The 25340-nt window shown below is 42.7% G+C and overlaps 5 protein-coding genes across 13 annotated transcripts; 2 read left to right on the plus strand and 3 right to left on the minus strand.

The window, feature by feature from the left end:
* Window positions 1-131: 131 nt before the first annotated feature.
* fw (furrowed) lies at window positions 132-11131 on the minus strand. Of its 3 annotated transcripts, NM_078581.3 has the most exons (15): window positions 10964-11131; window positions 9145-9736; window positions 5455-5717; window positions 4305-4779; window positions 4073-4225; window positions 3858-4007; window positions 3609-3785; window positions 3153-3448; window positions 2680-3088; window positions 2402-2581; window positions 2211-2337; window positions 2032-2144; window positions 1594-1947; window positions 1009-1533; window positions 132-847 (listed from the first exon to the last, which is right to left on the minus strand). In NM_078581.3, the coding sequence occupies exons 2-15, from the start codon at window positions 9311-9313 to the stop codon at window positions 714-716; spliced, it is 3525 nt and encodes a 1174-aa protein (NP_511136.2). In that variant the 5' UTR covers window positions 9314-9736; window positions 10964-11131; the 3' UTR covers window positions 132-713. The 3 variants fall into 3 exon arrangements, with proteins under 3 accessions (NP_511136.2, NP_001285146.1, NP_001096961.1); NM_001298217.1 differs by lacking the exon at window positions 10964-11131 and having other exon boundaries at window positions 9145-9524; NM_001103491.1 differs by lacking the exons at window positions 9145-9736; window positions 10964-11131.
* Window positions 11132-14392: 3261 nt separating this feature from the next.
* CG1806 (uncharacterized protein) lies at window positions 14393-17121 on the plus strand. Of its 2 annotated transcripts, NM_001298218.1 has the most exons (7): window positions 14393-14413; window positions 14480-14618; window positions 15384-15921; window positions 15987-16113; window positions 16240-16391; window positions 16458-16789; window positions 16849-17121. In NM_001298218.1, exons 3-7 carry the CDS (start codon window positions 15487-15489, stop codon window positions 17000-17002), a joined length of 1200 nt encoding a protein of 399 aa, NP_001285147.1. In that variant the 5' UTR covers window positions 14393-14413; window positions 14480-14618; window positions 15384-15486; the 3' UTR covers window positions 17003-17121. The 2 variants fall into 2 exon arrangements, with proteins under 2 accessions (NP_001285147.1, NP_572773.1); NM_132545.3 differs by having other exon boundaries at window positions 14393-14618.
* On the minus strand, window positions 16928-19428 carry CG1492 (uncharacterized protein). Of its 2 annotated transcripts, none has more exons than NM_001316624.1 (4): window positions 19211-19428; window positions 18165-19150; window positions 17890-18083; window positions 16928-17818 (listed from the first exon to the last, which is right to left on the minus strand). In NM_001316624.1, the coding sequence occupies exons 1-4, from the start codon at window positions 19299-19301 to the stop codon at window positions 17311-17313; spliced, it is 1779 nt and encodes a 592-aa protein (NP_001303553.1). In that variant the 5' UTR covers window positions 19302-19428; the 3' UTR covers window positions 16928-17310. The 2 variants fall into 2 exon arrangements, with proteins under 2 accessions (NP_001303553.1, NP_572774.1); NM_132546.3 differs by having other exon boundaries at window positions 17217-17818.
* Window positions 19429-19593: 165 nt separating this feature from the next.
* Window positions 19594-24592, plus strand: regucalcin. 4 transcript variants are annotated; one of them, NM_167314.2, is made up of 3 exons: window positions 19594-19745; window positions 23220-23938; window positions 23996-24275. In NM_167314.2, the coding sequence occupies exons 2-3, from the start codon at window positions 23220-23222 to the stop codon at window positions 24186-24188; spliced, it is 912 nt and encodes a 303-aa protein (NP_727586.1). In that variant the 5' UTR covers window positions 19594-19745; the 3' UTR covers window positions 24189-24275. The 4 variants fall into 4 exon arrangements, with proteins under 4 accessions (NP_727586.1, NP_572775.1, NP_727587.1 ...); NM_132547.3 differs by lacking the exon at window positions 19594-19745 and adding an exon at window positions 21641-21738; NM_167315.2 differs by lacking the exon at window positions 19594-19745 and adding an exon at window positions 22700-22841 and having other exon boundaries at window positions 23996-24592.
* On the minus strand, window positions 24442-25178 carry Chrac-16 (Chromatin accessibility complex 16kD protein). Of its 2 annotated transcripts, none has more exons than NM_001298219.1 (1): window positions 24442-25178. In NM_001298219.1, exon 1 carries the CDS (start codon window positions 25088-25090, stop codon window positions 24668-24670), a length of 423 nt encoding a protein of 140 aa, NP_001285148.1. In that variant the 5' UTR covers window positions 25091-25178; the 3' UTR covers window positions 24442-24667. The 2 variants fall into 2 exon arrangements, with proteins under 2 accessions (NP_001285148.1, NP_572776.1); NM_132548.3 differs by having other exon boundaries at window positions 24494-25178.
* Window positions 25179-25340: the final 162 nt, after the last annotated feature.

Consider the following 25340-nt stretch of genomic DNA (forward strand, 5'->3'; position numbering starts at 1 on the left):
AATGTTCCATGAACTATTGATTAAACAAGACGCCCCATTTTCGCCCGCCCCCCAAATCATTTCCCAGTTTTTCTTTTTTCCTTTTTTTTTGCAGTGAATTCAAATATACACTTGGCAATCGTAAATAAATTAGTCAACCACAATCGTTTAATTGTTCGTAAAATTAACGCTTTTTACATTACACACATTGGCGAGTTCTTACACATTGCATAACAAAAAAATTGTTCACTCCTCACGCTACAATACAATTCAAATAATTTAAACAATATAAACAAACAAAAATACGAGTATGAATATGGAGTGCATATCTTTCGGCTCGTGATCCAAAATTCCTACGCGACAAGTCACGATTTCAGTACATGGACTGCAGAGTAGGTACATCGATTTGGATATGTTAGGTTCATATAATAATTATAATTATAATAATAGTAATAATAATAATAATAATAATAATAATAATAGATTATGCGGTATATGGATAGACCTATGTCATGCGTAGGGGCTACAGTGTACATGTGCGCAGGGTGAGCAAGTTTTAAAATTTAGGCGAACTACGAGTAACTCAAAACCTCCCTTAAACAATTAATATGTACAGTTATTAACACAAAACTAACGTTTAACGTTTGTCAATTAATTCTGCCATCCCTTTGGATTTCGATATCAACACAAAGTTGTATTGATATAGATATCGATATCGATATAGATATCGATCTCTATCTGACGGAAATCCCATTGATGGTGATGACATTACTGGCCACCGGTTCCGGTTCGTAAACCTCATCATTGGTGCGCATCTCATAGGGAGCGTCGTAGAATTGCTCGTTTGGTATTTGATCGTAAATGTTTTCTGTAAAGAAAAAAGAAAAGAAAAATTGAGTAAAATATACAAAAGATATAGATAAACAGTGAATTTCTATTATATTTTTTTACATTTTCCCAATATTTATCATGTCATTTAATATCTATATATATGAATATTATGTTGTATATAATTTAATTTCCACTTACCCGACCGATTGTTGTTCAGTCTTTCACCATTGCTGTTTGCATCCGGATTACCGCCGCCGTTGCTCCTTCCGCCGGCTCCGCCATGGAACGTGTTGAACGTCGCCGACGGATTGTTGTCCATGTGCATCCGATTGTTGGCCTCCAGCGTCGAGTAGGACATTACGGCGGCATTGCGTTCGTCCTTCGTCTCCGCCGCCTGCACATTCTCCGTATTTTTGACGGGTCTCGCCTTGTTGCGATATAGGAAGATCAGACCAAAGATCACCAGCAGGGCGACGATCACGGTGGCACCAATGCCAACGCCCGTGCCCAGCTCCGAAGTCTCCTGACCCTCCGCCGTGGCCAATTCGCAGCGCGGCTGCTTGCCGCTCCAGGCTCCATCCTCGGTGCACTTGCGCAAATACTGGCCAATCCGATTGTAGTTCGGTATGCAGTGATACTCCGCCGATCCGCCGTACAACGTGGAATCGTTGACCACAATCACGCGACCATTCTCGATGGCCAGAGGACGACCACAGTCGACGGCTGAGTTAAAGACGTTGCGAATTGAATTATGAATCTTTGGCTAGAATGGCATACACTTACGTCTGCAGGTGGGACTCTTGCCAGTCCATTTGCCATTTTTCTGACACACACGCGTATCGTTTCCCATCATGATCCTGCCCTTGGCGCACTTGAAGGTGGCCACGGAGCCCACAGCACGCGGACCCGCCTCCACGATCAGATTCTCATTGATGTTGGGCGTATCGCAGACCACCTCCACGCATTCCGGTGCCTCGTGGCTCCAGTTGCCGTGCTCCGTGCACAGGCGTCGGGATACTCCGTTTAGCTTGAAGTTCACATTGCACTCATAGAGGACAGCGGCGCCGTAGTACGTGGCATTTGTGGCCAGGACCACCTTGCCATTGTTGATGCCCTCCGGAGCACCGCACTCCACATCTGAGGAGGATTGCAAAATATCATATTAAGTTAATATCATGAACTATGTAAATTCTTGGTAGATTTGGCTGTATATACACTTACACACACATTCCGGAATGGTGCCGCTCCATTGTCCACTATCCGTGCAGGTGGCCAGTGCCTCGCCCACCATCTTGTAGCCCCGTTCGCATCGGTACTTGGCCAGTGCTCCAATCCTACAGAAGAAAGCACCACCATAAGAATTAGAAGGAGCATTACGAATGGTGGGATCTATCAATTACTTATAGGTTTGAGCTGTGTTCTGCGAGGATTCGGAGGTGCGGATAAGTGTCCTTCCATACATGCGATCATTTCCGGTGACGGAGAGCAGACTGTGCGCAGCCAGTTTCGGTTCCGGACAGCGAATCTCTGTGGATGATGTACGCAATGAGCATAGTGCATCGTTGGGTCATCTATTCGCTTGGATACTCACCCTCGCACTTGGGCGACGCATCGCTCCAGACAGCCGATTCCAGGCACGTGCGCTTGAGGACTCCGCTCAGTTTGTGCGATTGGGAGCAGCTGAAGACCACTTCGGAGCCCACATAGGTGGTATTCGTCACGTACTTGTGGCTGCCATAGGGAATGGGCAGGATTGTGCCGCAGTCGATATCTGTATCGAAGTAAAATATTATATTAAACATATATAGTTATAATTACTCTGCAGTTTAACTATGTTTATGTAAATATACATATATACGGATCACTTACATTCGCAGTAGGGCGCATCGGCACTCCATTCCCCGGAGTCCAGGCACTCGAGCACCGGAGTGCCGTGCATAATGTGACCGGGATCGCAGTTGTACTGGATCTTCGAATGGACATTGTAATCGTAGCCAATGACAAACGAACCGGATGGCACCGATGGCGTCTCGCAGGTGACCAGTTCACAGACGGGCGCCTCACCCGACCACTTCCCTTCCCGGGTGCAATAGAGCTCCGACTGCCCGTCCAGCCAATGATCCTCGTCGCACTCGTATTTAACCACCGAATTGACGGTGGTGGTGCCGTTCAGCAGGATGGCAATGCCACGATTTGGTCGTGCCGGTGCACCACAATCGACGAATCTGCACGAGGGCGTCTTGCTGGACCACTCGCCGCCCAAACCGCACGAGATGATCTACAGAGTGTGGTTTTAAAGTGTGGCTTAGTTAGTGTACGAAACGGGATAATTGATAACCTACCGCCTCGCCAACTAGCACATAGCCCGGCTCACAAACATACGTGGCCGTGGAACCGGCACGCTTGTCATTGAATCGCACATCGCCACCGGCTATGGGCTGCGGATCTGGACACCAGTCCACCAGGCATTCCGGCTGCTTGCCGCTCCAGCCGTCCATGGCGCACGTGCGATTCTCATTCCCGATTAGCGTGTAGTTCTCGTGGCAACTGTATGTGGCCACCACGCCGAAGCTAGTCCGCTCCTCCGACATGTGGATGGATCCAAACTTCAGCTCCGGCAGACTGCCGCAGTCCACATCTGCGTGAGAGTTCAAGGATTGAATTTAATTACAAAAAATGAAATTGCAACCCATTTGCCATAATATTTCTGCATAATTGTTTGCAGCGAGATAATTGATCATTACACTTCTCTTTGTTTTTGGCTAACTGAAGCAGTGCGATTGCACAATATCGCTTACATTTGCAGGTCGGCGAGGAGCCACTCCAAGTGCCATCAAGTCTACACTCCCGTTCCGTCTGACCGAGCAGCGAATGGCCCTTGGGACAGGTGTACTGAATCTTCTCGCCCAGAGTGAACTTTTTGCCCATGACAGTGGTGTTTTGCTGGGCATCCGGCGAGCCGCAAGACAATGGCGCTGCCGGAAGATGGTAAAGAGAGACAAAATGAGACGAGCTGGTGATGTGCCGATGGCACTGGCAAGACCTACAGTGCTGGCAGATGAAGTGCAAATAGTCCAGATTGCAGCCCACATCATTCCACAGCCAATTGCGACCTCCATCGAGGACCACGCAATTCTGCTCGCCATTGTAGTTGTTCGGCTGGTCCTTGCCCCATGTTGGCTTTTGAACCACATCGCCTGAGAGTTGATAAGATCAATCATTAGTAAAATGATAGTAAGTCATTTGATAGCCAGTCCCCTACCGTTCACCCATTTCCAGGTGCGCGATGTAATGCCCGGCTCCTTTTGGGCGCCAATCCACACAAGCTGCGGTTTCAGTTCGCTCTTCCGGCGTTCCAGCTCGGACAAGATGTACGAACTGGTGGCGCCACGAAAGTCGTGTACCAAGTCGCCACCTATGATTATTGAGGAATTCATCAGTGCCGCGGACATCGGACATACCCGCATAGAGAGGCGGATGGACAACTAACTCACCAGTTTGCTTGCAAATGGCTTGCGCCTTGTCGAAGCTTTCTCCTTTTGTGATATGAAAGTCGTAGCAGGTTTTCGAGAATGTCGTTACCACAGTGTCCACACCGATTTTCGGACTCAGGCATCGATCCACGGAGAACTCGTCGTTGGTGAAGGTCTCCACCTCGCACAAACTGAGGCTGCCCTCCACACCCACCAGCTGAATGGCCACATACTGGCCGACCAATGGGCGCGCGCACGTGAAGGTCTTCACCACGCCCTCGTCCAGGGTGCCCGGATACCAGGCGCACAACGGATTTCGCTGCAGATCCGCACTGCTGTTGCCCACACGGATCTCCAGATCCTGCAGTGGCTGATGGCCGCAGCAGCCGCGCGTCGTTATCCGCACCACGTGCACCGCCTGCGGAGTGAGAAGGTCGACGCGCCACCACGGCGATGGCTCCTTCTGCGTCTCGGAGCACTCCTGGCCATCGGGATTCTGGCAAGGGAATCGGAAAGGAACCTCATTTTATTCCAAGCTAAGCGATTGATTAGCTAATGTAGTGCATCTTAGTTAGTTTGAGCCTCAAAATGAACATTTTCTACCAAGCCAACATGGCGGATGAGTAATATTTCTAGTTATTTGCATATATTTTCATATATATATGCATATTTCCATGCTAATATAAAGCCTTATTATCAATTTCAATAGCTTTTTGTAAATTCTATTATTTTAAATCTATGATACTAAATTTAACAACTTGTTTCAAATCACATTTTGGATATGAATACATCAATATATTTTGGCGAAGCCTGACAGATATTATTGCTTAAATGGCACATTAAAAAATAAGAAAAAAAGAACTGCACAACTAGCAAACTGAATGTATAATTTGCATGCGATCAATACAATATTAAATTTGACACCTGAACACCTTGAACTTTGACTTTTCGTATGAAAAAGCCAAACAAAGAAGCAAATTGCAACAAAATGGTTGTTCGCACTACGGATTAATAATATATTTGGAAGTAATTAAATCAGTTACAACAGCCAAATGAAAACTAAATGAAAGTAAAATGGTTAATGTTGAATTTTGCCTATTTGCGCTGCTGTTTTTCGCCGAGTGTATGTATGTTGGATGTTATGTGTCCAATGGAAGTTGGTCCAACTCACCTTGTTGCCCGGCTTGCCATCGTTCGCATAGCTGGCAGGACCGCTGCGCGTATAGGAGCTCTGGTTGACCGGCTTGCGGTACGCCACATTTACCCCGCAGAAGGGCAGGTCCCGATCCCAGCCCGTCCGCCGGTCACACTTGACCGCCGATGGCCCGAAGAGCTCGTAGCCAGCGTCGCACTCGTAGTGCGCCTCCGCGATCTGGGAGTCAACGGTGATGGTTCGCACCTTGGCATTCAGCGGCACCGCCGGCGGACCGCAGACTACAAAAAAAAAAAAAAACAAAAACAAAGATAATAAACAGCAGACATAAGACGGTGATATTTGTATGATATATATATCTATACTATATATACAACACGAAAGACTTAAATCTCGAGTATCCACACTCGCCGCTTGACGCAATCGAGTTTTTTTTTTTTTTTTGCCAAGAAACTGGATTAATTAAATGTAGTCGGAAAGCGATTTTTAATCGCTTTAGACTCGCCTCGGCTTAATTCATTTTTGAAAGTGCTAATTGCTGTGAGTTTTATATTTATCGAGGGAAATGCTGAAGATTTCAATGGGTGTTAGGAAATGGGTACTTTGGTTTTAACTAGTTCGTAAAGCAAACATATGAAAATTGCTCAAAAATGCTTAAGTAAAGAAGAAGTAATCCACAATTAGTTATTTTGATTATTTGTTGCAAAAAACACTTTAATATATATTCCAAATTTAAGCTTTCGGTGCGAGGAAATATTTGTATACTTATTTCAATATATCGACTTTCTTTTCATTATATATATATTTTTTTTTTAAGTAGAGTGTTAAAAATATATCTAAAGCACGTAGAGCCGCAAAAAAATCAAACCAGTTAAGTCGACTGAGTTGGGAGTTTGCTAAACGACTCCTTATATAGTAATAGTAGGACGCCAAAAGTCGTGTCTCTTTGTGTTTTTTTTTCACATTGCGTGGGTATTTTTTTTTATTTTATTTTTTTACTTGCTCGTATCTCTCAGCTTTGTTTCTCCATCCGAAACCCGTGACCCATTCAGGCAAATTGTAATTTTATAAACGAACACTTTGAGCTAAGAACTTGTGAAAAGTATTTTCCCTATTCCCATGTTAAATATGCAAAAGCCTAAAAATTCCAATGCTCCCACAATTGTTCGTTGCCCACTAAATTGGTAAAACAAAAACAAAAAAGACTACATAATTATGCTGTGCATATATATATACATATATAGATGTGTATTTCTTTGGGCCTGAGTAATTTCATTAAGAATAAAGCGGCAATTAGGGGACAATGTGAAAAAAGAGCGCGAAACGGTTTTGCAAACATGTTTTTGGCCAAGTTAAAGGGCACAAGTTGGCCAAGCCAAGCCAAGCCAAGTCTTGTTTCCAAGGGGAACGCCGTTTTGCGAGGCAAACAAAGTGGTTGCGAAATGCAAAGTGCGGTTTGAGTGGCCCAGTTACCACTTTTCTGTATTTGCCGACTGTCTTTCGAACCTAATCTCCCAAAAAGATGCACAAGCCAGGTGAATTCAAACGTATTTATATGCATTCACCAACTCTCAGGCTTTGGCAAAAAAAAAAAAAACAAAAAAAACACAAGCTGCCTCGAAATCTGTCCAAATCGAATTTGAAAACGGTAGATCTCCTACTTATTTTGCATACGTAGGTTTCTCAGATCGAAATTGGCTTTTATTTCTCTTTCGACTGCAGCTGTTGATGGCAGTCAGTCTTGAGTTTTCGCAAAATGGTAAAATGGTAATGGTAAAAAAAAAAAAAAAATGGTAACAGCTGCGCTCGCTGAACTCGATGATGTTATTTTTTCCCAACCGCCAAAGAGCCGTTATTGTTATGAGTTTTGAATCGCATTCATCCGGTTTTACTGGTGTCAATGATCTTCCTACACACTCCCAGACATCCCCCCATCCATCCATTCATCCCTCCTTCCATTCAACCATCCACCTTCCTCCGAAAGCTAAAAATGCTGAAAGGGCGTGGATCGTTGAACAGCAATGAAGGAAACCAGGTTTTTGACAATTTTTTTCTTTATATGAGAACCCTGGAAGGATGCCTTAAACATTTATAGCTATGCTACAAGCCACGCACAGTGGAAAAAAGAGGGGGAAAACTGGTTAAAATGAAGAAGTAGTTACATTTTTCATACTAAACCTCATTTACTTCTGATAAGTTGTACTAGGCAGTGAAAAGTTTTACCTTCTCAAATTTGTGTATTTTTTACACAAAAAGTCCTGATTATTCCCACTGTGCGTTGGTGCGAAAGTTGCGTATTTAACAAGATTTTTTTGGTCTGTGATTCATGGCTGACCTTCGAAAAACTAAAGTCAAGGGGGAATCAGCGTTCAAAGACCTCAAAAAGAAATGGTTTCGAAATCAGGCTTAAATTTAAAAACTTTTTTTTCTACCTGACAAATAGTTTGCGCAAATATCAGCATTTTTAAGCCACATAAATATGTGAAAATAACTGCTCAGTAGAAAAAAAATAAGCTTTTGCCAATATTTGGGTATTGTGGCTCATTAGAAAGGTGCCCCATATTGCCGATGTGACAACATCGGTTGGCGATGTTGATAATCAAACGCAAATCGCCAAGGGAATTTGTTATTTAGCGCACGTAAGAGGGCGCAATACCTAAATATATAACTACATACATATGTGAGTGGATGGATGGATGGATACCTGTAACTGTTGGCTAGTAAATCTACAAACGGTGAAATGTACAAACGCAATCACGTATTGCACGACGTGAACTTGTGAAACTTTTGAAGTAAGAATGTCACAAGCAAAGTGCCTTCCTTCAAGCCAACTTAAAACCCAACTCAAACACATTGTCGCAGAAGTCGTTCAACCACTGAGTCGTTCAGTCTCTCAGTCTTCCAGTCTTCCAGTCTTTCCGTCTCCGAGTCTTTGAGCATTTCAGTCTTTCGAGGCACTGCGTCTGTGAAACTTTCACTGCTCGACTCCAGCCGGCTGTCCATTTCTTTTCGCCCCTCCCTCCAAATGACCCAAAAGAGTTAGCCCCATTTTACTTGGCGGCCGAAGCAAACAAACAAACAGCAACACTAACAGAAACAGAAGAAACGGGCCATAAGGCAATTTATGTCTCACAGTAATTGGGATGTCTCTGCCCAAACTCTAATTGAAATCAACCCATTAACTGAAAGATCATTATTATGGACTTTGTATGGAAATAGAAATTCACATAAACTTTATCATGGCTAGAACTATTTGGCTATTCAGAGTTTGTACACATTTTCTAATCTTACTGATTGTTACATTCATTATGATTTTAAATGATTGCATTTCTCCAAAAATCCTCTTTCATTGAGAAGATTGATTATGGTATACAGATTCCGAAAGTTACCTTTACCAACTTTTTTTTGAAACTCAGAATTGTGTGTGTGTTTTTTTTTTTTTTTTGGTATGCTCTCTACCAGTTTGGCCTAAAACAGATTAATAAATTACCCGATGATTACATAAATCGAGTTTTTAATTAACTTGAAGCTGCATCTGGCGCTTTCCCAAGATCACAAAGAACGACTTGGACAAACGACGACTTGAGAAATTCTCAGCGTGGTGACCCCGTTTAGAGGTGATAATTGGAAAATATTACGAGTCTTATATATGTATTTAGATATAGATTGGGGTCAATACAACTGAATGTTTGTATGGGATGAACTTACTTTGGCCATTCCCAGCTGCGCACAGTGCAAGCAGCAGTAGCATAATGAGTGCCATTGCATTTGGAGGAGTCATGGCTCTTTTTGTTGCCCGTTGCAATGGATATGTGGATATGGATGTGGATGTGGATGTGGCCACGGATGCATCCACCGGTATGTTGCAGCAAAACATTGTGTCTGTCTGCTGGTGGCAGGTGTGTTGGTATTGTTGTTTCCAATGCCCGGGATGCTGATGTTGAAGTTGAAGTTGATGATTATAATGCCCGATGCCGTTCGTTGGCTGCCGATTAGCATTAGCTTTGGCTATATAGCTTTAGCTTTTGTTGTTTTCAGTTGGGGTGTTTTTTGTTGTTGTTGTTGTTGCGGCATCAGCAGCGATTAATTTATGCATACACTTGTCGATTATTCATATGTATATATATTTATCTCGCTATTTTTTTAATAATTTTTTGCTGTTTTAAAACTTGCACATAAACATAACACATAGATGGCGTGAGCGATCGTGATGCGTTCATTAAGGTTTCACTTTGCATTCACACTGAATTTCCACTGGCTAATTATGATGTTTTATGTATATTACATATAGCATTGGATACTGCATAAAATCAACCAAGGCGCATTGTAATAATCGTGATAATCACAAACATAGTATTCGTTGTCGGCCGTTGACTTCACCCTCACCTGTCCAATTCAACCGCTTTCCTAAGTTCCCATACCTCGCTAGCTAATATATACATATCCATATGTATGAATAACTATATAGATATAGATATATACACATCTACAGTCTGTCTGGCCGTCTGAGCGACTCAGTTCCATTCGATTGCTTCGATTGAAAAAGTAAAAGTAAACTTTAAATGGCTTCCCTTTTTGGGGGCTGCCCGGCTATGCCATGGGTATTCGAAAGAATAAGCCAGCCACAGACATTCGATGAAATATATGTATATATAGATACATTTACATATAGTAAAGTATGGTATGGTATGGTATGGATAAAAGAGAAACAAACGAAATCGCCCGAGGGCGAGTGCTGTGTTTTGGTGTTGCTTTCAAGGTTGCAACTACTACTACCAATCTATAAATCTATAAAAAAAAAAAAAAAAACAGAACCCACTGGGACTTGGTTTCACTTCGCCCCGGGGATATGGATCTGAAAACTTGAAACTGGGTACCATCCGGTACAACTTTCGTGCGAGAGCCAGGCCACTATCTTATATATGTATGTCAATATCTTTCACTAATTATCGGCTACTGTGGATATAGCCTCTGGTGGAGAATTAGGAAAGTTTCGGCTTGGGCACTCTAATTCGATTTTGGTTGGTGCTAATTTGAGTTGTGTGTGAAAGTACACGGTTTTTATTTTTTTTGGCTCGATTGAGAACTAGAAATATTGGGGCACACACACACACACACACAAGCACAACACTCGATCAGAAACATTCCCGATTTTATTATTTGCATATATAGTATGTGTATGTGCACATACGTACGTATAAATCGTGAACTGCTAACATTCATATCTCAGCCATGATTCAATATGACCGGATTTAGCCGTTTTTTCTGGGTGGGAGCTGTAAGACAAGCAAACTCACTGAATCTCTGACCAGTTCACACACAAAAAACAAACAAAAAAAAAAAAAAAGAAGAAAAGAAACACTATGAAAACCACTAAAACAAAAATATACACAAAACAGTAACCACACACAGGAAAAAAATAAAAATAAATATAAAAAATATAGAAAAAAAAAGGCGAAAAGAGCGCGGCTTGGGTTTGCGGCTGAATTGGATTGCCGAGGAAAATGGGAAAAATTAATGGCTATACCTATGAACGTGAACTTATTTCTCGTTTTGGGCGACCTGGCTGCATTTGCACGAGTTAACGCTGCTGCTGTTGCTGTTGCTACTGCAACGGCGAAACAAAAAACCGCCGCTTTCCGATGCGAAACTCCCAGCACGTCTGCTTGGAATGAAAGTTGGCTTATAACTGGTTTTAATGTCCCACAGAAGTTTGTAACGAACCACACTCCAAGCTGTATCAAGTATCAGTCTGCACCAAGCCGAATCCATCCGAACCAAGCCGAACTAACCCGAACCGAGCCGAGCCGAACCGAACCGAACCGACGCCATACGATCCCATGCGACACGAACTGCGCATGTGCAGCGACGACTCGCCAATGGAACCAACCATGGGATGAAAACAGGAGCTTTTACCATTTATAAGTTATTATTCCTATAAGGTCCTATATAGTTACAGAATTTTCTCCAGTACAATACTCCCGATATTTCCAAGGTTATACAGCTTTTGTTACCCATTTCAGTTGAACCACTTAATAAGCTGGCCAAAATGGAAAATACGCTCAGTAGCGCCCATTGTGCATGGTCACCAACATGAGGTTGATTGGTGGTAGGTTGTTTGCTTGGCTGACCGTTCGCCGCTTACACTTGACAAACAAAGACATTCTCAAAAGTTACTAGATTTTCGCAAAATAGTTAACACATTCTGGAACGGCAGAAAGTAAGCAGCTTGCAGATAACTTAGAAAACATTGTGGTTCTCCCACACTTTTCTTATCACTTCGATCCGAAAGCGAACTTTACAGTTATCCACTCAATCGGTTCTGAATCTAAAGTTATTTAATTGCACAAGTCTAGATGTAATTATATATGTAATATTTTATATATTATGCTTGCAACTTCTCTTTATTTTTGTAATTGTGCGCATTTTACAAGTGCTAACTAACATGTTTTGATGGAAGATCCTAATGCATATATTTTGGTTTTTATTGTGACTTTTTCTCGCAGTGTAGTAGCCTTATTTACCGCTCGACGAATGGCGGTTGCTTTTCGCTGGTCGCTTGGCTGTCTTTGCATTGTGGCGTCGTTGCCGACGCAACGCGAAACACAATATGCGCAATCGCAGAGCTTTACACAATTCGCTCGAGAGTCGATCCGATCCAAGCGTTCCATACGCTATATACTATACCTTCGCTGCCCCTTCAGCCCCCTCCACCGAGGCAGTTCATCCGATCCATCAAGGAAAACGCGCTTTTCCATATCCACCAGATGCTAGCCGCACCTTTCTTCAGGAATCTATCTATCTGTTGGAAAGAATCTTTTTAGAAAGTCCGTATTTGGATAGATTGATTGTTTAGAATTGTATATGGCGTATAAACTTATGATGCCAAAATGGCTAAGCTATAAAAAATTTTGGGTAAATTTCGCAATTAGCGGGGGCGAAAAGGCGCGTGACCAAAATCAGAAACAGTCTTTCTTTTGGCATCAAACAAGTTTTGCTAATTAATCTTGTGTCCCTTTTTGTTCTTAGAAATGTTGGCCTAATCATAAGTTTAATTATAAGTTTACTAACTCGAAAGCTCCATAAAATGGTTATTTTTAAACACAATTTAATATTCTATCACAAGAAAAGAATTATCTTAACTGAAAATCTTAGCTCCAGTAGTTATAATTTTTGGGAAAAGGGTATACAAACTTCGGCTTCCACGTTTTCAAAACTTCGCTGGCTAGTTGATTCCCAGCAAAGTAACCCAAGCCGAGTACACGTTAATGAAAGAAGTGCGACTTAAAACCCGTACTAAAACTGGATCATAATAGTAGCCGTATTCTGTTTTAATACCGATAATTGGCAATGCCCAACGTTCTAAGTCGCAAACTGTGGCAAATTGTACAAGTTAAAAAGGTGACGAACGGACTTTCGGATTTTATTTCTATAGTTGTCCTAATTCCAGGTTCAATATACCGCAATGACAAAGTGCTATTTTGGCAACAAAAAACGAAGCTCTGAAACTATAAAGAAAAATCTATAAACGAAACTGGCGATTATAGTTCAGCTAGCGGAAAAGGGAAGTCAAATTTCTCAGCTTTTTGTGGGAAGCGGAATTTTTGAAATCGCATATCTGTCAACGTAACATTTTCGATTCATTCTCAATCCAACATTGCGCATGATTAACAATTTATTATCATTATTCCGCAACATTTCGCAAAGTTGCATTGGTCCGTTGACCAGGCTTTGTCGTCATCTTCGACGTGAAAACAGTCCCCCTATTTTTTTTTCACCCATCTGACGTCAGTTTATGGTCTTTTGAGCCAGCAGCATTGCAATGCTTCAGTTGGCATATATTATTTAACATTTTTATGTAATGATATAACTAGATTAACTGCTAAATGCAAAGACAACTACAAAGCAATTCAGCGGTCTTGAAATCGAGGGCTAAACAAAAGAGTGGCCAACAAAACCTACCGTACTAACCATTTTAATCAACGTCTTAACGTCTTGCCAACTTGAATAAGAGCTTTTTATTGCTGAACCGTCCAAACCGAAAGCTTAGTATAATCAAGCTTGCGAATATCGGCTAATATATACGCAAATCCAGTTAAATGGCAAATTAGTGTTAGGTGAAATTTATCTACAAGTTACATTTCGAACACAGAACTAACGAAATACTTATGATCTATCTATGGTAAAATATTATACAAATTTAAATGTTGGCAAAACCTGGACATCTTAGGCTTGTTCTATAAACTAATAGATACTATAATTATATTATATTCATATATCTTATGAAATGCTATACATTTTATAACAAGCCAATTTTCTCAATGTTTAAATATATGGGTTCAAAAGTTTTCAGTTCATTATCAATGTAAATGGTGTGATAAAAAACGCAATTAGGCGATAATTTCATGATAATTTCATGAGCGTTATAAAATAACACAAGACCATAATTGCAGAAAATTTTTATATTTTCCAATTTTAAAGGGAGATACATATTCATATTAACACTAAATTCCACCTTCAAATGATTCTCCAAATATTCAAACCTCAGATGTAAGATATACTCATTAAATATTTTCACATATATTTAAATATTTATTAGTTTCTTCTGGGATCAGCTCTACCCCATCCACATTCCGCAGCAAACCGAAAATGTGGAAAAGCATCTGTTGCTTTTCCACACACTGAAAGTGGGCAATAGTTTTAACCTTGGCTAAAATGCCTTCTACAAGACCGCACTTTTCCCAACTCTCTCTCTCTCTAGCGATCTCAGCTTGGGTTTCGCTACCTCTCCGAGAGAGAGTGGGAGAGAGAGTAGGAGAGAGTGAGAGCGAGGTGTTGGGCAGTACCTGTGCGTTCAGGTATTTGAGGTGTAGCCATATGTGTACACACATACATGCATAGATGTGAGAGCATAAGTGGAAATGGCTCGCTTTAAAGCGCTCGATGAGAATTATTTTTAGTTTGTTTTCGCCTCTTGGTGCGTACAGTTGCACTCACGATCCGTCCAATCCGCTTATATTTTTATTTTTTATTATTTTTTTAGTTCAGCTTCAGTTCGATTTTGTTTTGATTTCAGTTCGTTTTTAGTTCAGTTTTTCTTTTTTTTTTTGTGAACGCTGCTTTCCCCGCCTTCGCTGTTCTCCATCGCAACGATTCCGAATCGGATTTTCGTTTTTCTGTTGGTACGACAAGTTTGCTCTTTATAAAGTTGTAAAGTTTTTTAGTCTGGCCCGCCCAACCGACGATCAAAAATGTTTTTTGTTGATTTCGATGTGTGTTATGTGTGTGCTTGTGTGTATATGTGTGTGTCCCTAAATAGATCGAAAGTAGTGGAGTTTGGCAATCAGAGGTTTATATATCGATTGTACAGCGGCAGAAATATCTTCGTATTTTCCCATTAAACGAACTCCGGTTCAGCGATCCGTAACTGTAGAACCCAGAAATTTTGAGAGTTCCAACAACCTGGCCAAGTAACGAAACCAGCAAATACCAATATCGTCGTTCTCTGGAATTTGTGAATAACTATCATTCCTCTCTCTCCCTCTCTCTCTCTCTGTCACGCTCTCGATGTCTGCATCTCCCTCTCGCCGATTGGGAGCATCATCAATGGGATGCCAACGACCCATTTAAAAACCGGAAAAATCTATGAAACCGGAAAAAAATGACTAATCTTAACGCACCGGTGCTTTGAATTAATAGAACTAGAAATTGTTTCAAAAACAGCTAAAATATAACAAAAACTAAATAATAATATATTGATAAGATTGCAATCTCAAAATATAAACATTTAGGATCTCATATTTACTTACGAAAATAGTTGCATATCCAGAGGCGTGGGAATTGTTATTGAAAACAACAAACCTTGAAGCATTACTTGATTATTTAAGAACTCATATTTCATATATGTAGCTGCAGTTTTGTTAACTAAACAAACATTTTTCTTGCAGCGAATGCAGCCGAGAGTACTATGCTCGTAGCACTTGGAGCGCTGCTTCCGCCTGGTTATCTCCTAGTTCCGGAATGTCCATCTAGCCAGGCGATTGGGAAGTCATGCCAGTGCAGCAAGTGCGTCCCGTGAGCACCTACGACAACTTGGGCGTCTCTCAGTCCAGGCAGCTGACGGCCGGAATGGCTGGCGAACCGGAAACGGAAGTCGAAGTGGAGCTCAATGGCAGCCACACCAGCCATAGCATAGCCGCTGTGAAGGCGGCTCTGAACGATGCCAAGTCCAAGTTCTTCGGCATCAACAACTATGAGTCACCCATGGCCAGTAAGAGTGCAGCAGTGACGACGATTGCCAAACCGGAGCCAAGATATCAAAATGTTCCGCAACGCGACGAACTGCCGGCAGTGGCTGCTCCCGATCCTCCAGCGCAACCAGCACAGCCGACGGCTCCAGTTAGCGATCATAGTAGGGCACTGCGCTATGCGACCACCTACGAACAGATTCCACTCAGCGACATGGAAGCACCGCAGGCATCGCAGGTAATTGACGCCATCTAAGCAATCGCAAAGTCCAAATCAAATGTCCAACTCTTATCCCAAAAAAGGCCGTCTACATGAGCACCACAGTGCCGCAGAACATGAAGGGCATGAAGATCGCCGGACGACATACGCCAACTCGCAACAGCCTCAGGCACAGCCGCATGATCGTTGTCAATCACAAAAACCACGACAGTAAGTACACCAGCTGTCTAGCGAAGCTATATGATGGAGTGTGTGGGTGTCACACAGTCATTGTTGATTTGGCAAAGAACAAACACATTTCGATTTCAATTACTCAAAGTTTGGCTATATGTACAGGTCTCCAGGCCACCAGGAATCTGAATATATCTCGCCAGCTTCTGGTTATGCAATTAGCTGTGGGCCTGTTCATCGTGGGTCTTGCCGTTTGGATACTAATCCTAGCCCCCAATGCGTCCATATTGATCAATCCGTATCTGAGTGGATTGTCGGTAAGATGAATGTGTGGAATGGTTGGATTAGTATGTATAATAAGAATGAACTTACCTCTCGCTCAGCTGCTATTGGCCAGCATTGCGGGGCTCATACTGCTGCGAAGGGATCACAAGATCACGGAGCACAGACCGCAGACCAATAGTTGCTACAAGGTCCTGCTGGCCGAGTCGTATGTGTTCACTGGCCTGGCGTTGATCTTCTGCTGCTTGGCCCTCGTCTGTGCGGCAATTGAGTTCGCGGAGCTCATCTCATCCGCAGACGGAGAATGTGGACCAACATCGAGCTCATTGCTTAGCTATCACAATTGCACCTGCTTGGCGGCAGGTGAGGTGGTGGCCAACTACTCCTCCGAGGCTCCAATGGCATTTGCAGTTGGTCAGGAGGAGGCGTCACAGTAAGTTTCGAACTGCAGTTATACTTAAACATTGGCATTGAGAATATTCTCATTTCTAGAAACGATGGTTGTGCCGAGCTTCGGATCGAATGGAAGTATCTGCTCGCCTTCTCCATGGCGCTCAACACTTTGGGCATTGTTGCAACATTCTTATACATAACGTTATTTATTTGTTGCCACCGCAAGCGAGAACACTTTTACACGTCTGTGTAGGGATATATTGTAACTTAAATTCAACATACTACTTAAATTATTTTTAGCAACTGATACAAATTACAAATAAATTATTTTTTATATCTAAGTACCATTAAAGTAACACAACGTTTAAAAACAAATACTGTTTGCTTTCGTGCGATAGCATCTAAAAAAAAACTAAATACTAACTTATTGAAAAATAATTTGTTAATTCATTCATATTTGAGCAATTAACGTGTTTGAATAAGTTTCTGCTGGAAAACATAATTAATACTTTGTGTAAATACTATATGTTTGGTATAGTTTGTGAAAAGAATTCGACTTTTTTAAAATCCACTAACTCCACCTGGCTTCCGAAAATCCGAGTTCACCCAGATGGTGTCGTTAGCTTGAGCGATTCCACAGATGACGGAACCGCGGTTCTCATAACGCTCGCATCGATGTCCCCTCTCCGCCAAGCTATCCACATAGCTCTGCCGTAGTCCATACTCGTAGAGCAGAACATTGGGCAGCATTTGATGATGGATGCGGCTGGCATCGATGGCGGCCTTGATGCTTGCCTCCTGCCACAGGATGCGCACGAGGAGGGGAGAGAGGGCAGAGATTATTTTGGTACCGCCAGCGGCACCCACAACCAAGCGAACGTTGCCAGTGGCGCGTTCCGTGACAATCACTGGACACATGGAGGACATGGGACGGGCGGCAGGAGCTACACCATTCGTGCCAGGCACGAAGGGCAGATCGAAGTAGTTCTTGAGCTGTTCGATGGAGAAATCCGACATGGCATTGTTAAAGATGACACCTGTGCGCCTGCCAGTTCGTCCACTGCCAAAACTGCAAAATGAAATGGGATATATATATATATATAGGAATATATATAAATAAGATTCTTAATATATAATTACTAGAAATTGATGGAGCTTGTCACTGAAACTGCATCGTTTCCATGGAGCACTGAAGTGTGCGCTGTGCCGTGCTCATCACGTATTTGAATTCCAGGTGAAGCTCCATAGAACTCTGGTCGGTTAAAGGTGTGTGTGTGGTTAATTTGCCTGGCCACGGATTTTGCCAATTCATGACTGGTCAAATTCGACAAAAGCTGTAGGATAAATCAACGAATATAAAGGGTATATTATTAATCAATTTCACACGAATTCGAAAGAGATGGAAATATGCTCACCTCTTCGCTCGCGGATTCATCCAGTTGCCATCGCTTGACGAATCCAAACTTCATTGCCTCGACCATCAAATGGATTTGACGTGGGCTCATAGTTCCGGCTCTTGAGAATTCCGCCCGGAACTCCTTTAGTATGTTCATTATGAAGCCGAGAACGTGACCACTTCCAGGTGGAGGAGTCAAATGGAGATCATACTCATCCAGTGGCATCACAATGGCGCTACTCAATTTGGCGTGCGCTTGGTTGAGGTCTTCCTTAGTTATTGCACTGCCCGCGTCCTTCAAGTCGGCCAGCAGATCATCGGCGATAGATCCGCGGTAGAAACTGAGTGGTCCCTCGTTGGCCAACCGATCGTAGGTGTTGCACAATTGAGCCGCAGGGCGAATGAGATGACCCAATGGCCAGAAGCGCCCGGTGTCGGGATCGATGAACATCCGGCGTAGGCCGGAATCGGCCCTGATCATGTCCTGATTGAGTATGAGCGCATCATACTGGTGCTTATACAATCGATAGCCACGACGACACAATTCCAAAGTTGGCAGCACCAAATCCTTCCACTTTAGCCGCCCGAATCTCTGGTGGGCCACCGCATAACCGGCCAATTCAGCTGGCACGGCAATGGACCATCCGGATCTCTTGAAATCCTGCTCATCGCGAAATGACGAGAAGTTATCCGCACGCAATGCCAGCGGCGCCATTTCCCTGGCCAGAATGCTGTAGGATTTGTTCTCCTTGGCCACATAAACATTCATCACCATGCCGCCACCGATGCCCATGCTCTGCATCCCGATGAGTCCGTTGCAAATGAGAGCAGCCAAGGCGCCATCCACAGCACTTCCTCCATTCTCCAGGACTTTTTTGGCCAATTGGCTGCACACATCGCTGTCGGAGCAAATGGCCGCCCGGGAGAATCGATGGAGCGGCGAATTGGAGGGCGGCAGTGGATCCTCCGGATTTGGCGGTCTCCTGGACGCCTTCTTTTTGCCAGCTAGAACAGAAATGTGAATTAATTGTGGGCAAGGAGCTGCTTCCTGGTCGTTGTACCCACCATTTCCGTCCGGATACCGGTAGATATAGACTGCCACCAGGATGACAATCACCACGGATATCAAACTATTCAATCCTATCCTAATGTACATCGCTAGCACCTAGATTTACATTGTTCTCAACCCCATTGCCGCACCATTGCAGTTCAAATGGAAATATCCATATCCTTTTCATTTCAAAAAACAGCTGTTCTCTGCTGTTTTCTAGTGGTCATACTGCCGTCGATAGGCCAAAATAATCGAATATACTAAAATTTTGAAAAAACTCGACCGCCTTACGTTCAATATACCAAGCCGAATTTCGCGCGTTTTAATTTAAAATGTGTGCCCCTTGTTATCGAGTGTCAGCGTATGCGCGTTGCCAGACAGCTGGCAACTCCAATGAGTGTAGAAGGTGGCAGCCCTTTAAGGCACCAGCTGACCCCATAGAGCGTTTTTGTTGTTCTATCTTTTATCTTTTCTTTTACCGTTTTGTTTAGTAATTATCTTGCTTAATTTAACCGTAGTTAATTGTGATTTGCTAATTGCTTATCTTCAGTAAGTAACCACAGGTTGCAAGGTGATGCACAGACGCTGCAAATCTGTCTAATTTGCACAATTATTATAACCTTGACATAGAACAGGGGGCAATAACATTATCGATGAAAACAACAACAAAAAACCGTTTCACCAAGCGCTGTTTACTTCTTACATTGCGTTGCCAATCTTTTTGAATGTAACGGTAGTTCGGCAACAATATGTTTTCAATCCAAAAATCTATTTACGTATATAAATATAAGCAAACATATAACATAACATATATAACATTTATAACATATATCGTATTTTTTATGCTTTAAAGTTAAGTTCAGACTTATCCAAAAGCAAAACGCCCCAAAATCGCACAAAAATCGCGCAAAAATGAACCAAAGCGAAACGGTAAAATATATTTTATTCAGACGCGTTTTGGACGCGACTTTACGCGTTCGGCGCGTTTTTCGTGCGGTTTGAAGGCGTTTTTTGGCTTGGGATTGTAATATAAAGAACAGAACCATTTAAAATAACTTCTTTAGATACATATTATCAATAGAAGCTAAATAATCTATATTCCCATTTAAAATCATACCTCTAGCAACAGTCCAACACAACGAAAAGTAATAATTAGCTTCCAACAGCTGTTTTAAAATTACAAACAAAATGAACATTCAAGTGCTTAGCATTTGGATTACGATTTATTTAGATTTATTGCTCACGACCCTAGCGAATTTGGTTGGTAAAAGGTCGCGCTTTCCTTATCAATAATGCCCATAAATCTTACAGCAATTAATTAAATAACAATTCGGTAAATAAAGTACCGCTGAAAATAGAAAAACACCAGTCAGGGGGCAAACCTGTATGCCAACCGTCTGCCGATAAGCAATCCATCTCTTGGACCGTTCAGATTCGGACTTGAATTTGGATTCTGTCCAGTCATGGTTCCCAGTACCATGCCCATGCCCATGCCCAATTCCAAACCATACCATACCCATACCATGGTCTGGGTGCAAAGGGCAGCGGGAGATGCGCCATAAATAACTTGGCACTGTGGAGGTCACTTGGGCAGCTGATACCATGGACCACTAGATGCCGCGCCATGCCACCGCATGCACCATGTACTTGGAGATCCATCCTTTGGCACTTTGGCACAGTGGCTCAGATGCGATTTATCGCCGCCGAGCTGCAACTTATCTCTCGTCCAGCGGAAGCATAGAAATGCGCTCAAGAAATGAGAAACATTGAGAAAGTTTCAAGTTTAAAATTTAAATTTAAATTTATCGCCACTCGCCCACTCCTGTGCATTTATTATTGTAGAAATTAACCCCATAACTTTTACTAAATCTGCTCAGCTTAAGTTTCAGTTTTATGATTAGTTAAAGTCAGGTGAAAAGTTAAGTTTAGCCAGCTGAAAATTGAAGTTGATTAGTTAGTTTAATCTTAATGTTGCACTTAAAAACACACAGGTTAAATTTGGTTTGAAAATTTCATTTTTCATTATTACTAAGATACTTTTATAAATTTAGGGAGCCTAATTATTCTGAAAATCATTTCCTAACATTTAGGCTTCAGTTTCTGTTTTCTGTTCAAAAAGTGTTCAAACTTTGAGCTGCTTAAACTCGAAAACTTCTCATTACGCTTTTCAAAACTGTAATGCTGCACTTTCGCAATCTGTTTTGGAATATTTTTTTTTTTGCAATTTGCCATCGGGTTAATTTGCCCGTTGGCGACTTCTGTTGCTCTGTTATCAGGCCGGGCTATCCAGCCCTCCAATTCTCCGCTTATCAGTGGGCGAAGGAGGAGGAGGTGAAGGTGGAGGCGGAGTAGAGGAGGTGGAGGTGGAGGAGGTTTTGGCGAGATTGTGTGTCACGCCCGTGCCAGCTGGGGTATATAAGAATTGGGCCGGATCGGGTGGCATTCAGTTTGAACGCGCTACTCAACGGAGCCGTGTCCAAGGATTCTCGATTCTCTATTCTCGATTCCCCATCTCTCAGCTCAAGCTTAAGCTATCTCCAAGGTAGGTGCTCTCCTGCAAGCGTTCCCCGTTTTTTTTTTTCAAGTGTGTTAAAGTGATGCGAAAAAGAAGGCATAGTTTATACTGAAGACTTTTTCGAAAAAACGGAAGCATTATTAAAATTAAATAGAAATTTATGAGCTTGCACAAATTAAATTTAAATTTGGTAAAAAATATAGCTCGAATATTTTCCTTCTATTAAATGTGCTATTCAAAAACTTTTTCCCTTTTTTTTTAAATTTTTTTTTTTTTTTTGTATTAAAAAAATTTCGAAATGAGAGACTTCAGCACGGATTAAGTACTCAATTATTTTCACATGCTCCACACATCTGAGCAGCTACTTGTGAATTTGGCATTTTCGAACGCTCTTGCCCCACTGTGCCCTCTACATGTGTCCGATAACAGAAGTGCCTGCCAGTGAGCATCTCTTTAAGGTCTCCACTTGACCAATTCAATAACAGCAGCCGAATGACAACAAAAGTCAATTAAAAATCGCTAAATGCCAGGCGCAATCAAACTTAAAAGTTAATCGCAGCATCTGTTGTTGTTGTTGTTGTTGCTTTTGCTTTTGTTGAGTATGTGAGTGTAAGTGAAGGGCATGACGTCACAAGAGCACAGCTGCAACGCACAGTGGAACCATTGCTCGATAAAGCTAACGAAAAATTGTAGCTTTGCATACAGAAAAAAACATGTTAATTGTATGTATTTAAATTGGAAATACTTTTTACTAAATTGATTAAAAATATAAAACCGGAAAGTGGCATATGTTACAATCGAAAAAAAAAAACTCCATTGTGCTCCACCGTCGGCCTTTGGAAAAATTGAACTTAAAACATGGAAATGGAAGTAAATAAATAATCTCGCATTGTGTTCCGCTTGCGATGATGACGATGCCGCCGATTCTCAGCCAGTAATGTCAAGCCCCTGGTCTGGAGGTAATAAAAGCAACTCCGAGCGATGGCTTTGGGCTCAGTTTGGATTCGGAGCCAACGAGCGCAAGATGATGTTACTGATTCCCGTGATTGCAGTGTGCCTTTTCGGCCTAACGGTACTGCGTCTATAAGTAGGACCAACTAAAGAAATTGAAGAAAAAAAGTGTTACGAAAGTCAAGTGTTTGAAACTCTACAAAAAATCGCATATTTAAATGAATATTTAAATTAAATTAAATGATTAATTTAATTGCTCATTGCTCGCATATAAATTATCCTGATAATTCTATTTTATCGCAATGTTGACAGTTTGAATTATTAGTTTTTCGCTTTTGTGCGTAATTTTCTGATTTAATCCTACATCTAAATTCGAATTCTCTGTACTTCTTAATTGTTTAATTCAATTTAAAATCTAATTAAAATGGCAACCATGATAATGATAACCATGAAGTGCTATAATGCATTCCAAATGCCACTTTATATCCACTATAAATCCATATAAAATCAATTAGATGCACTAATCGCAAATCGGTTGTTCCCAATTTCGCCAACAGATGTCGTACAAGGTGGAACCATTGCCCGATTCCTACGCCGGCCTGGGCGAGGGTCCCCATTGGGATGTGGCCAGGCAGAGCCTGTACTACGTGGATTTGGAGGCAGGCAGCCTGCTCCGCTACGACTATGCGCAGAACAAGGTCTACAAGACAAAGATCGAGGGCGAAACCTTGGCCGGATTCGTGCTGCCGGTGGAGGGACGTCCGCAGGAATTCGCCGTCGGCTGCGGTCGACGCGTGGTGATCGTCAACTGGGATGGCGTCTCGCCCAGCGCCAAGGTGGTGCGCACACTGTTCGAGGTGCAGCCACTGATGGAGAAGAATCGTTTGAACGACGCCAAGGTTGATCCCCGTGGTCGCTTCTTTGGCGGCACCATGCGCTACATTGGCGATGAGTTCGAGTTCCGTCACGGCGAGCTGTACCGCTGGGAGGCCGGTGGCCAGGTGTCGGTGATCAAGGGCGATGTGGGCATCTCCAATGGACTGGCATGGGACGAGAAGGCCAAGAAGTTCTACTACATCGATACCACCGACTACGAGGTGAAGTCGTATGACTATGATTTCGAGACCGGCGTGGCTAGCAATCCCAAGGTTATATTCAATCTGCGCAAGAATAGTCCCAAGGATCATCTGCTGCCCGATGGCCTGACCATCGATACCGAGGGCAACCTGTATGTGGCCACCTTCAATGGCGCCACCATCTACAAGGTTAATCCCAAGTGAGTAGTTCACTCTAACATTCGTGATCGAGTGTTAAATGTCGTACTTCATTGCAGCACTGGCAAGATTCTGCTTGAGATCAAGTTCCCAACCAAACAGATTACCTCCGCCGCCTTCGGTGGCCCCAACTTGGACATCCTGTACGTGACCACTGCCGCCAAGTTCGATCAGCCCGCTCCAGCTGGCACCACCTACAAGGTGACCGGACTGAACGCCACCGGCTATCCCGGCGTCAACCTGAAGGTCTAGGAGCTGCAATCTCTATCTATCCTTAGCCGCAGTAAAATGTACCAATCGAATCCAAGTGCAATTATATGTTATGCTCTTTAACGTTTTAAATCGCGTCTATCAATGTTTTGCATGCTAGTTAGGTTATCCTTTTTTGCAGTTCTAGTTCAAGGTCAGCTTAAGGATCACATTCTCTCCTGGGAATATCCAGGATCATCATGTAAACTCACAAAGAGGTTGACTATGCTCTACTTTACTCTGATTTCAAACAACAATCTTATCAGCCGCAGACACACGGTAATCATCCGCGGATCTTATGGTCATTTGGAGGACGCAGTGCTCTTATGCTTCTTTATTAATCAGTGGTTCTATAAACAATTTTATACTTATCGTCTAGTCTAAAATTAAAGATAGCAAGGTGGCGTAAAAAATCAGTCGATGTTTTGGTGAATGGAGATCATCCACTCAATTTCGGTGTAGATAAACATCTGCATGACCGTCTATTCATCAGACTCCGATTCCGATTCGGACTCTTCTTCATCGTCATCATCGTCGTCGTCATCGTCGTCGTCGCTGCCGGCGGAGCGATTTAGCCGCAGCATCTCCTGGAACTGGTGTACACGGATCTTTTGCGGCACGATCTGCAGCAGAAACTCCAGATTCTTGTTCTTATTGACCACCTGGGAGAGATGCTCGTACTTGAGCGCTTCGCCCGGTCGCTGGCCGAATTCCTCCGTGTATGCCGCGCCCGCCAAATGGCGAACGAATAGCTCCGTGCACTTGGTCATCAGGAAGAGCACCTCGTTGGTGATCAAGCCCGTGTCCATGGAGCTCTTCATGATCGTTCGCACGCGGCTGAGGGGCAGAAAGGTTTCCGCGGTCGGTGGACGCTCCACGGGTGGTTGGCTCCTTGGTTCGCCCATTTGTTTACTTAATTCCCAAGCAAACTATGGCTTGGGAATTTTTTTGGTTTTAGAGCTGGGCTCACAAGTGGAGCTGTGAAACTATCGATGTTACAATCGAGGCATGAAATTCGTACCTTTCTGAGACACTATCGATTCTTTTTTTTTATTTGCTATCGATGGTTATGGTTTATGAAGACTTAAAATAAGTAACCGCAGGGCTTCCCTTAAAACGAACAATGCTGGCATACTTCTATTTTTGCAAGGAATT

Source organism: Drosophila melanogaster, chromosome X, assembly GCF_000001215.4.
Source record: "Drosophila melanogaster chromosome X".
NCBI lineage: Eukaryota > Metazoa > Arthropoda > Insecta > Diptera > Drosophilidae > Drosophila > Drosophila melanogaster.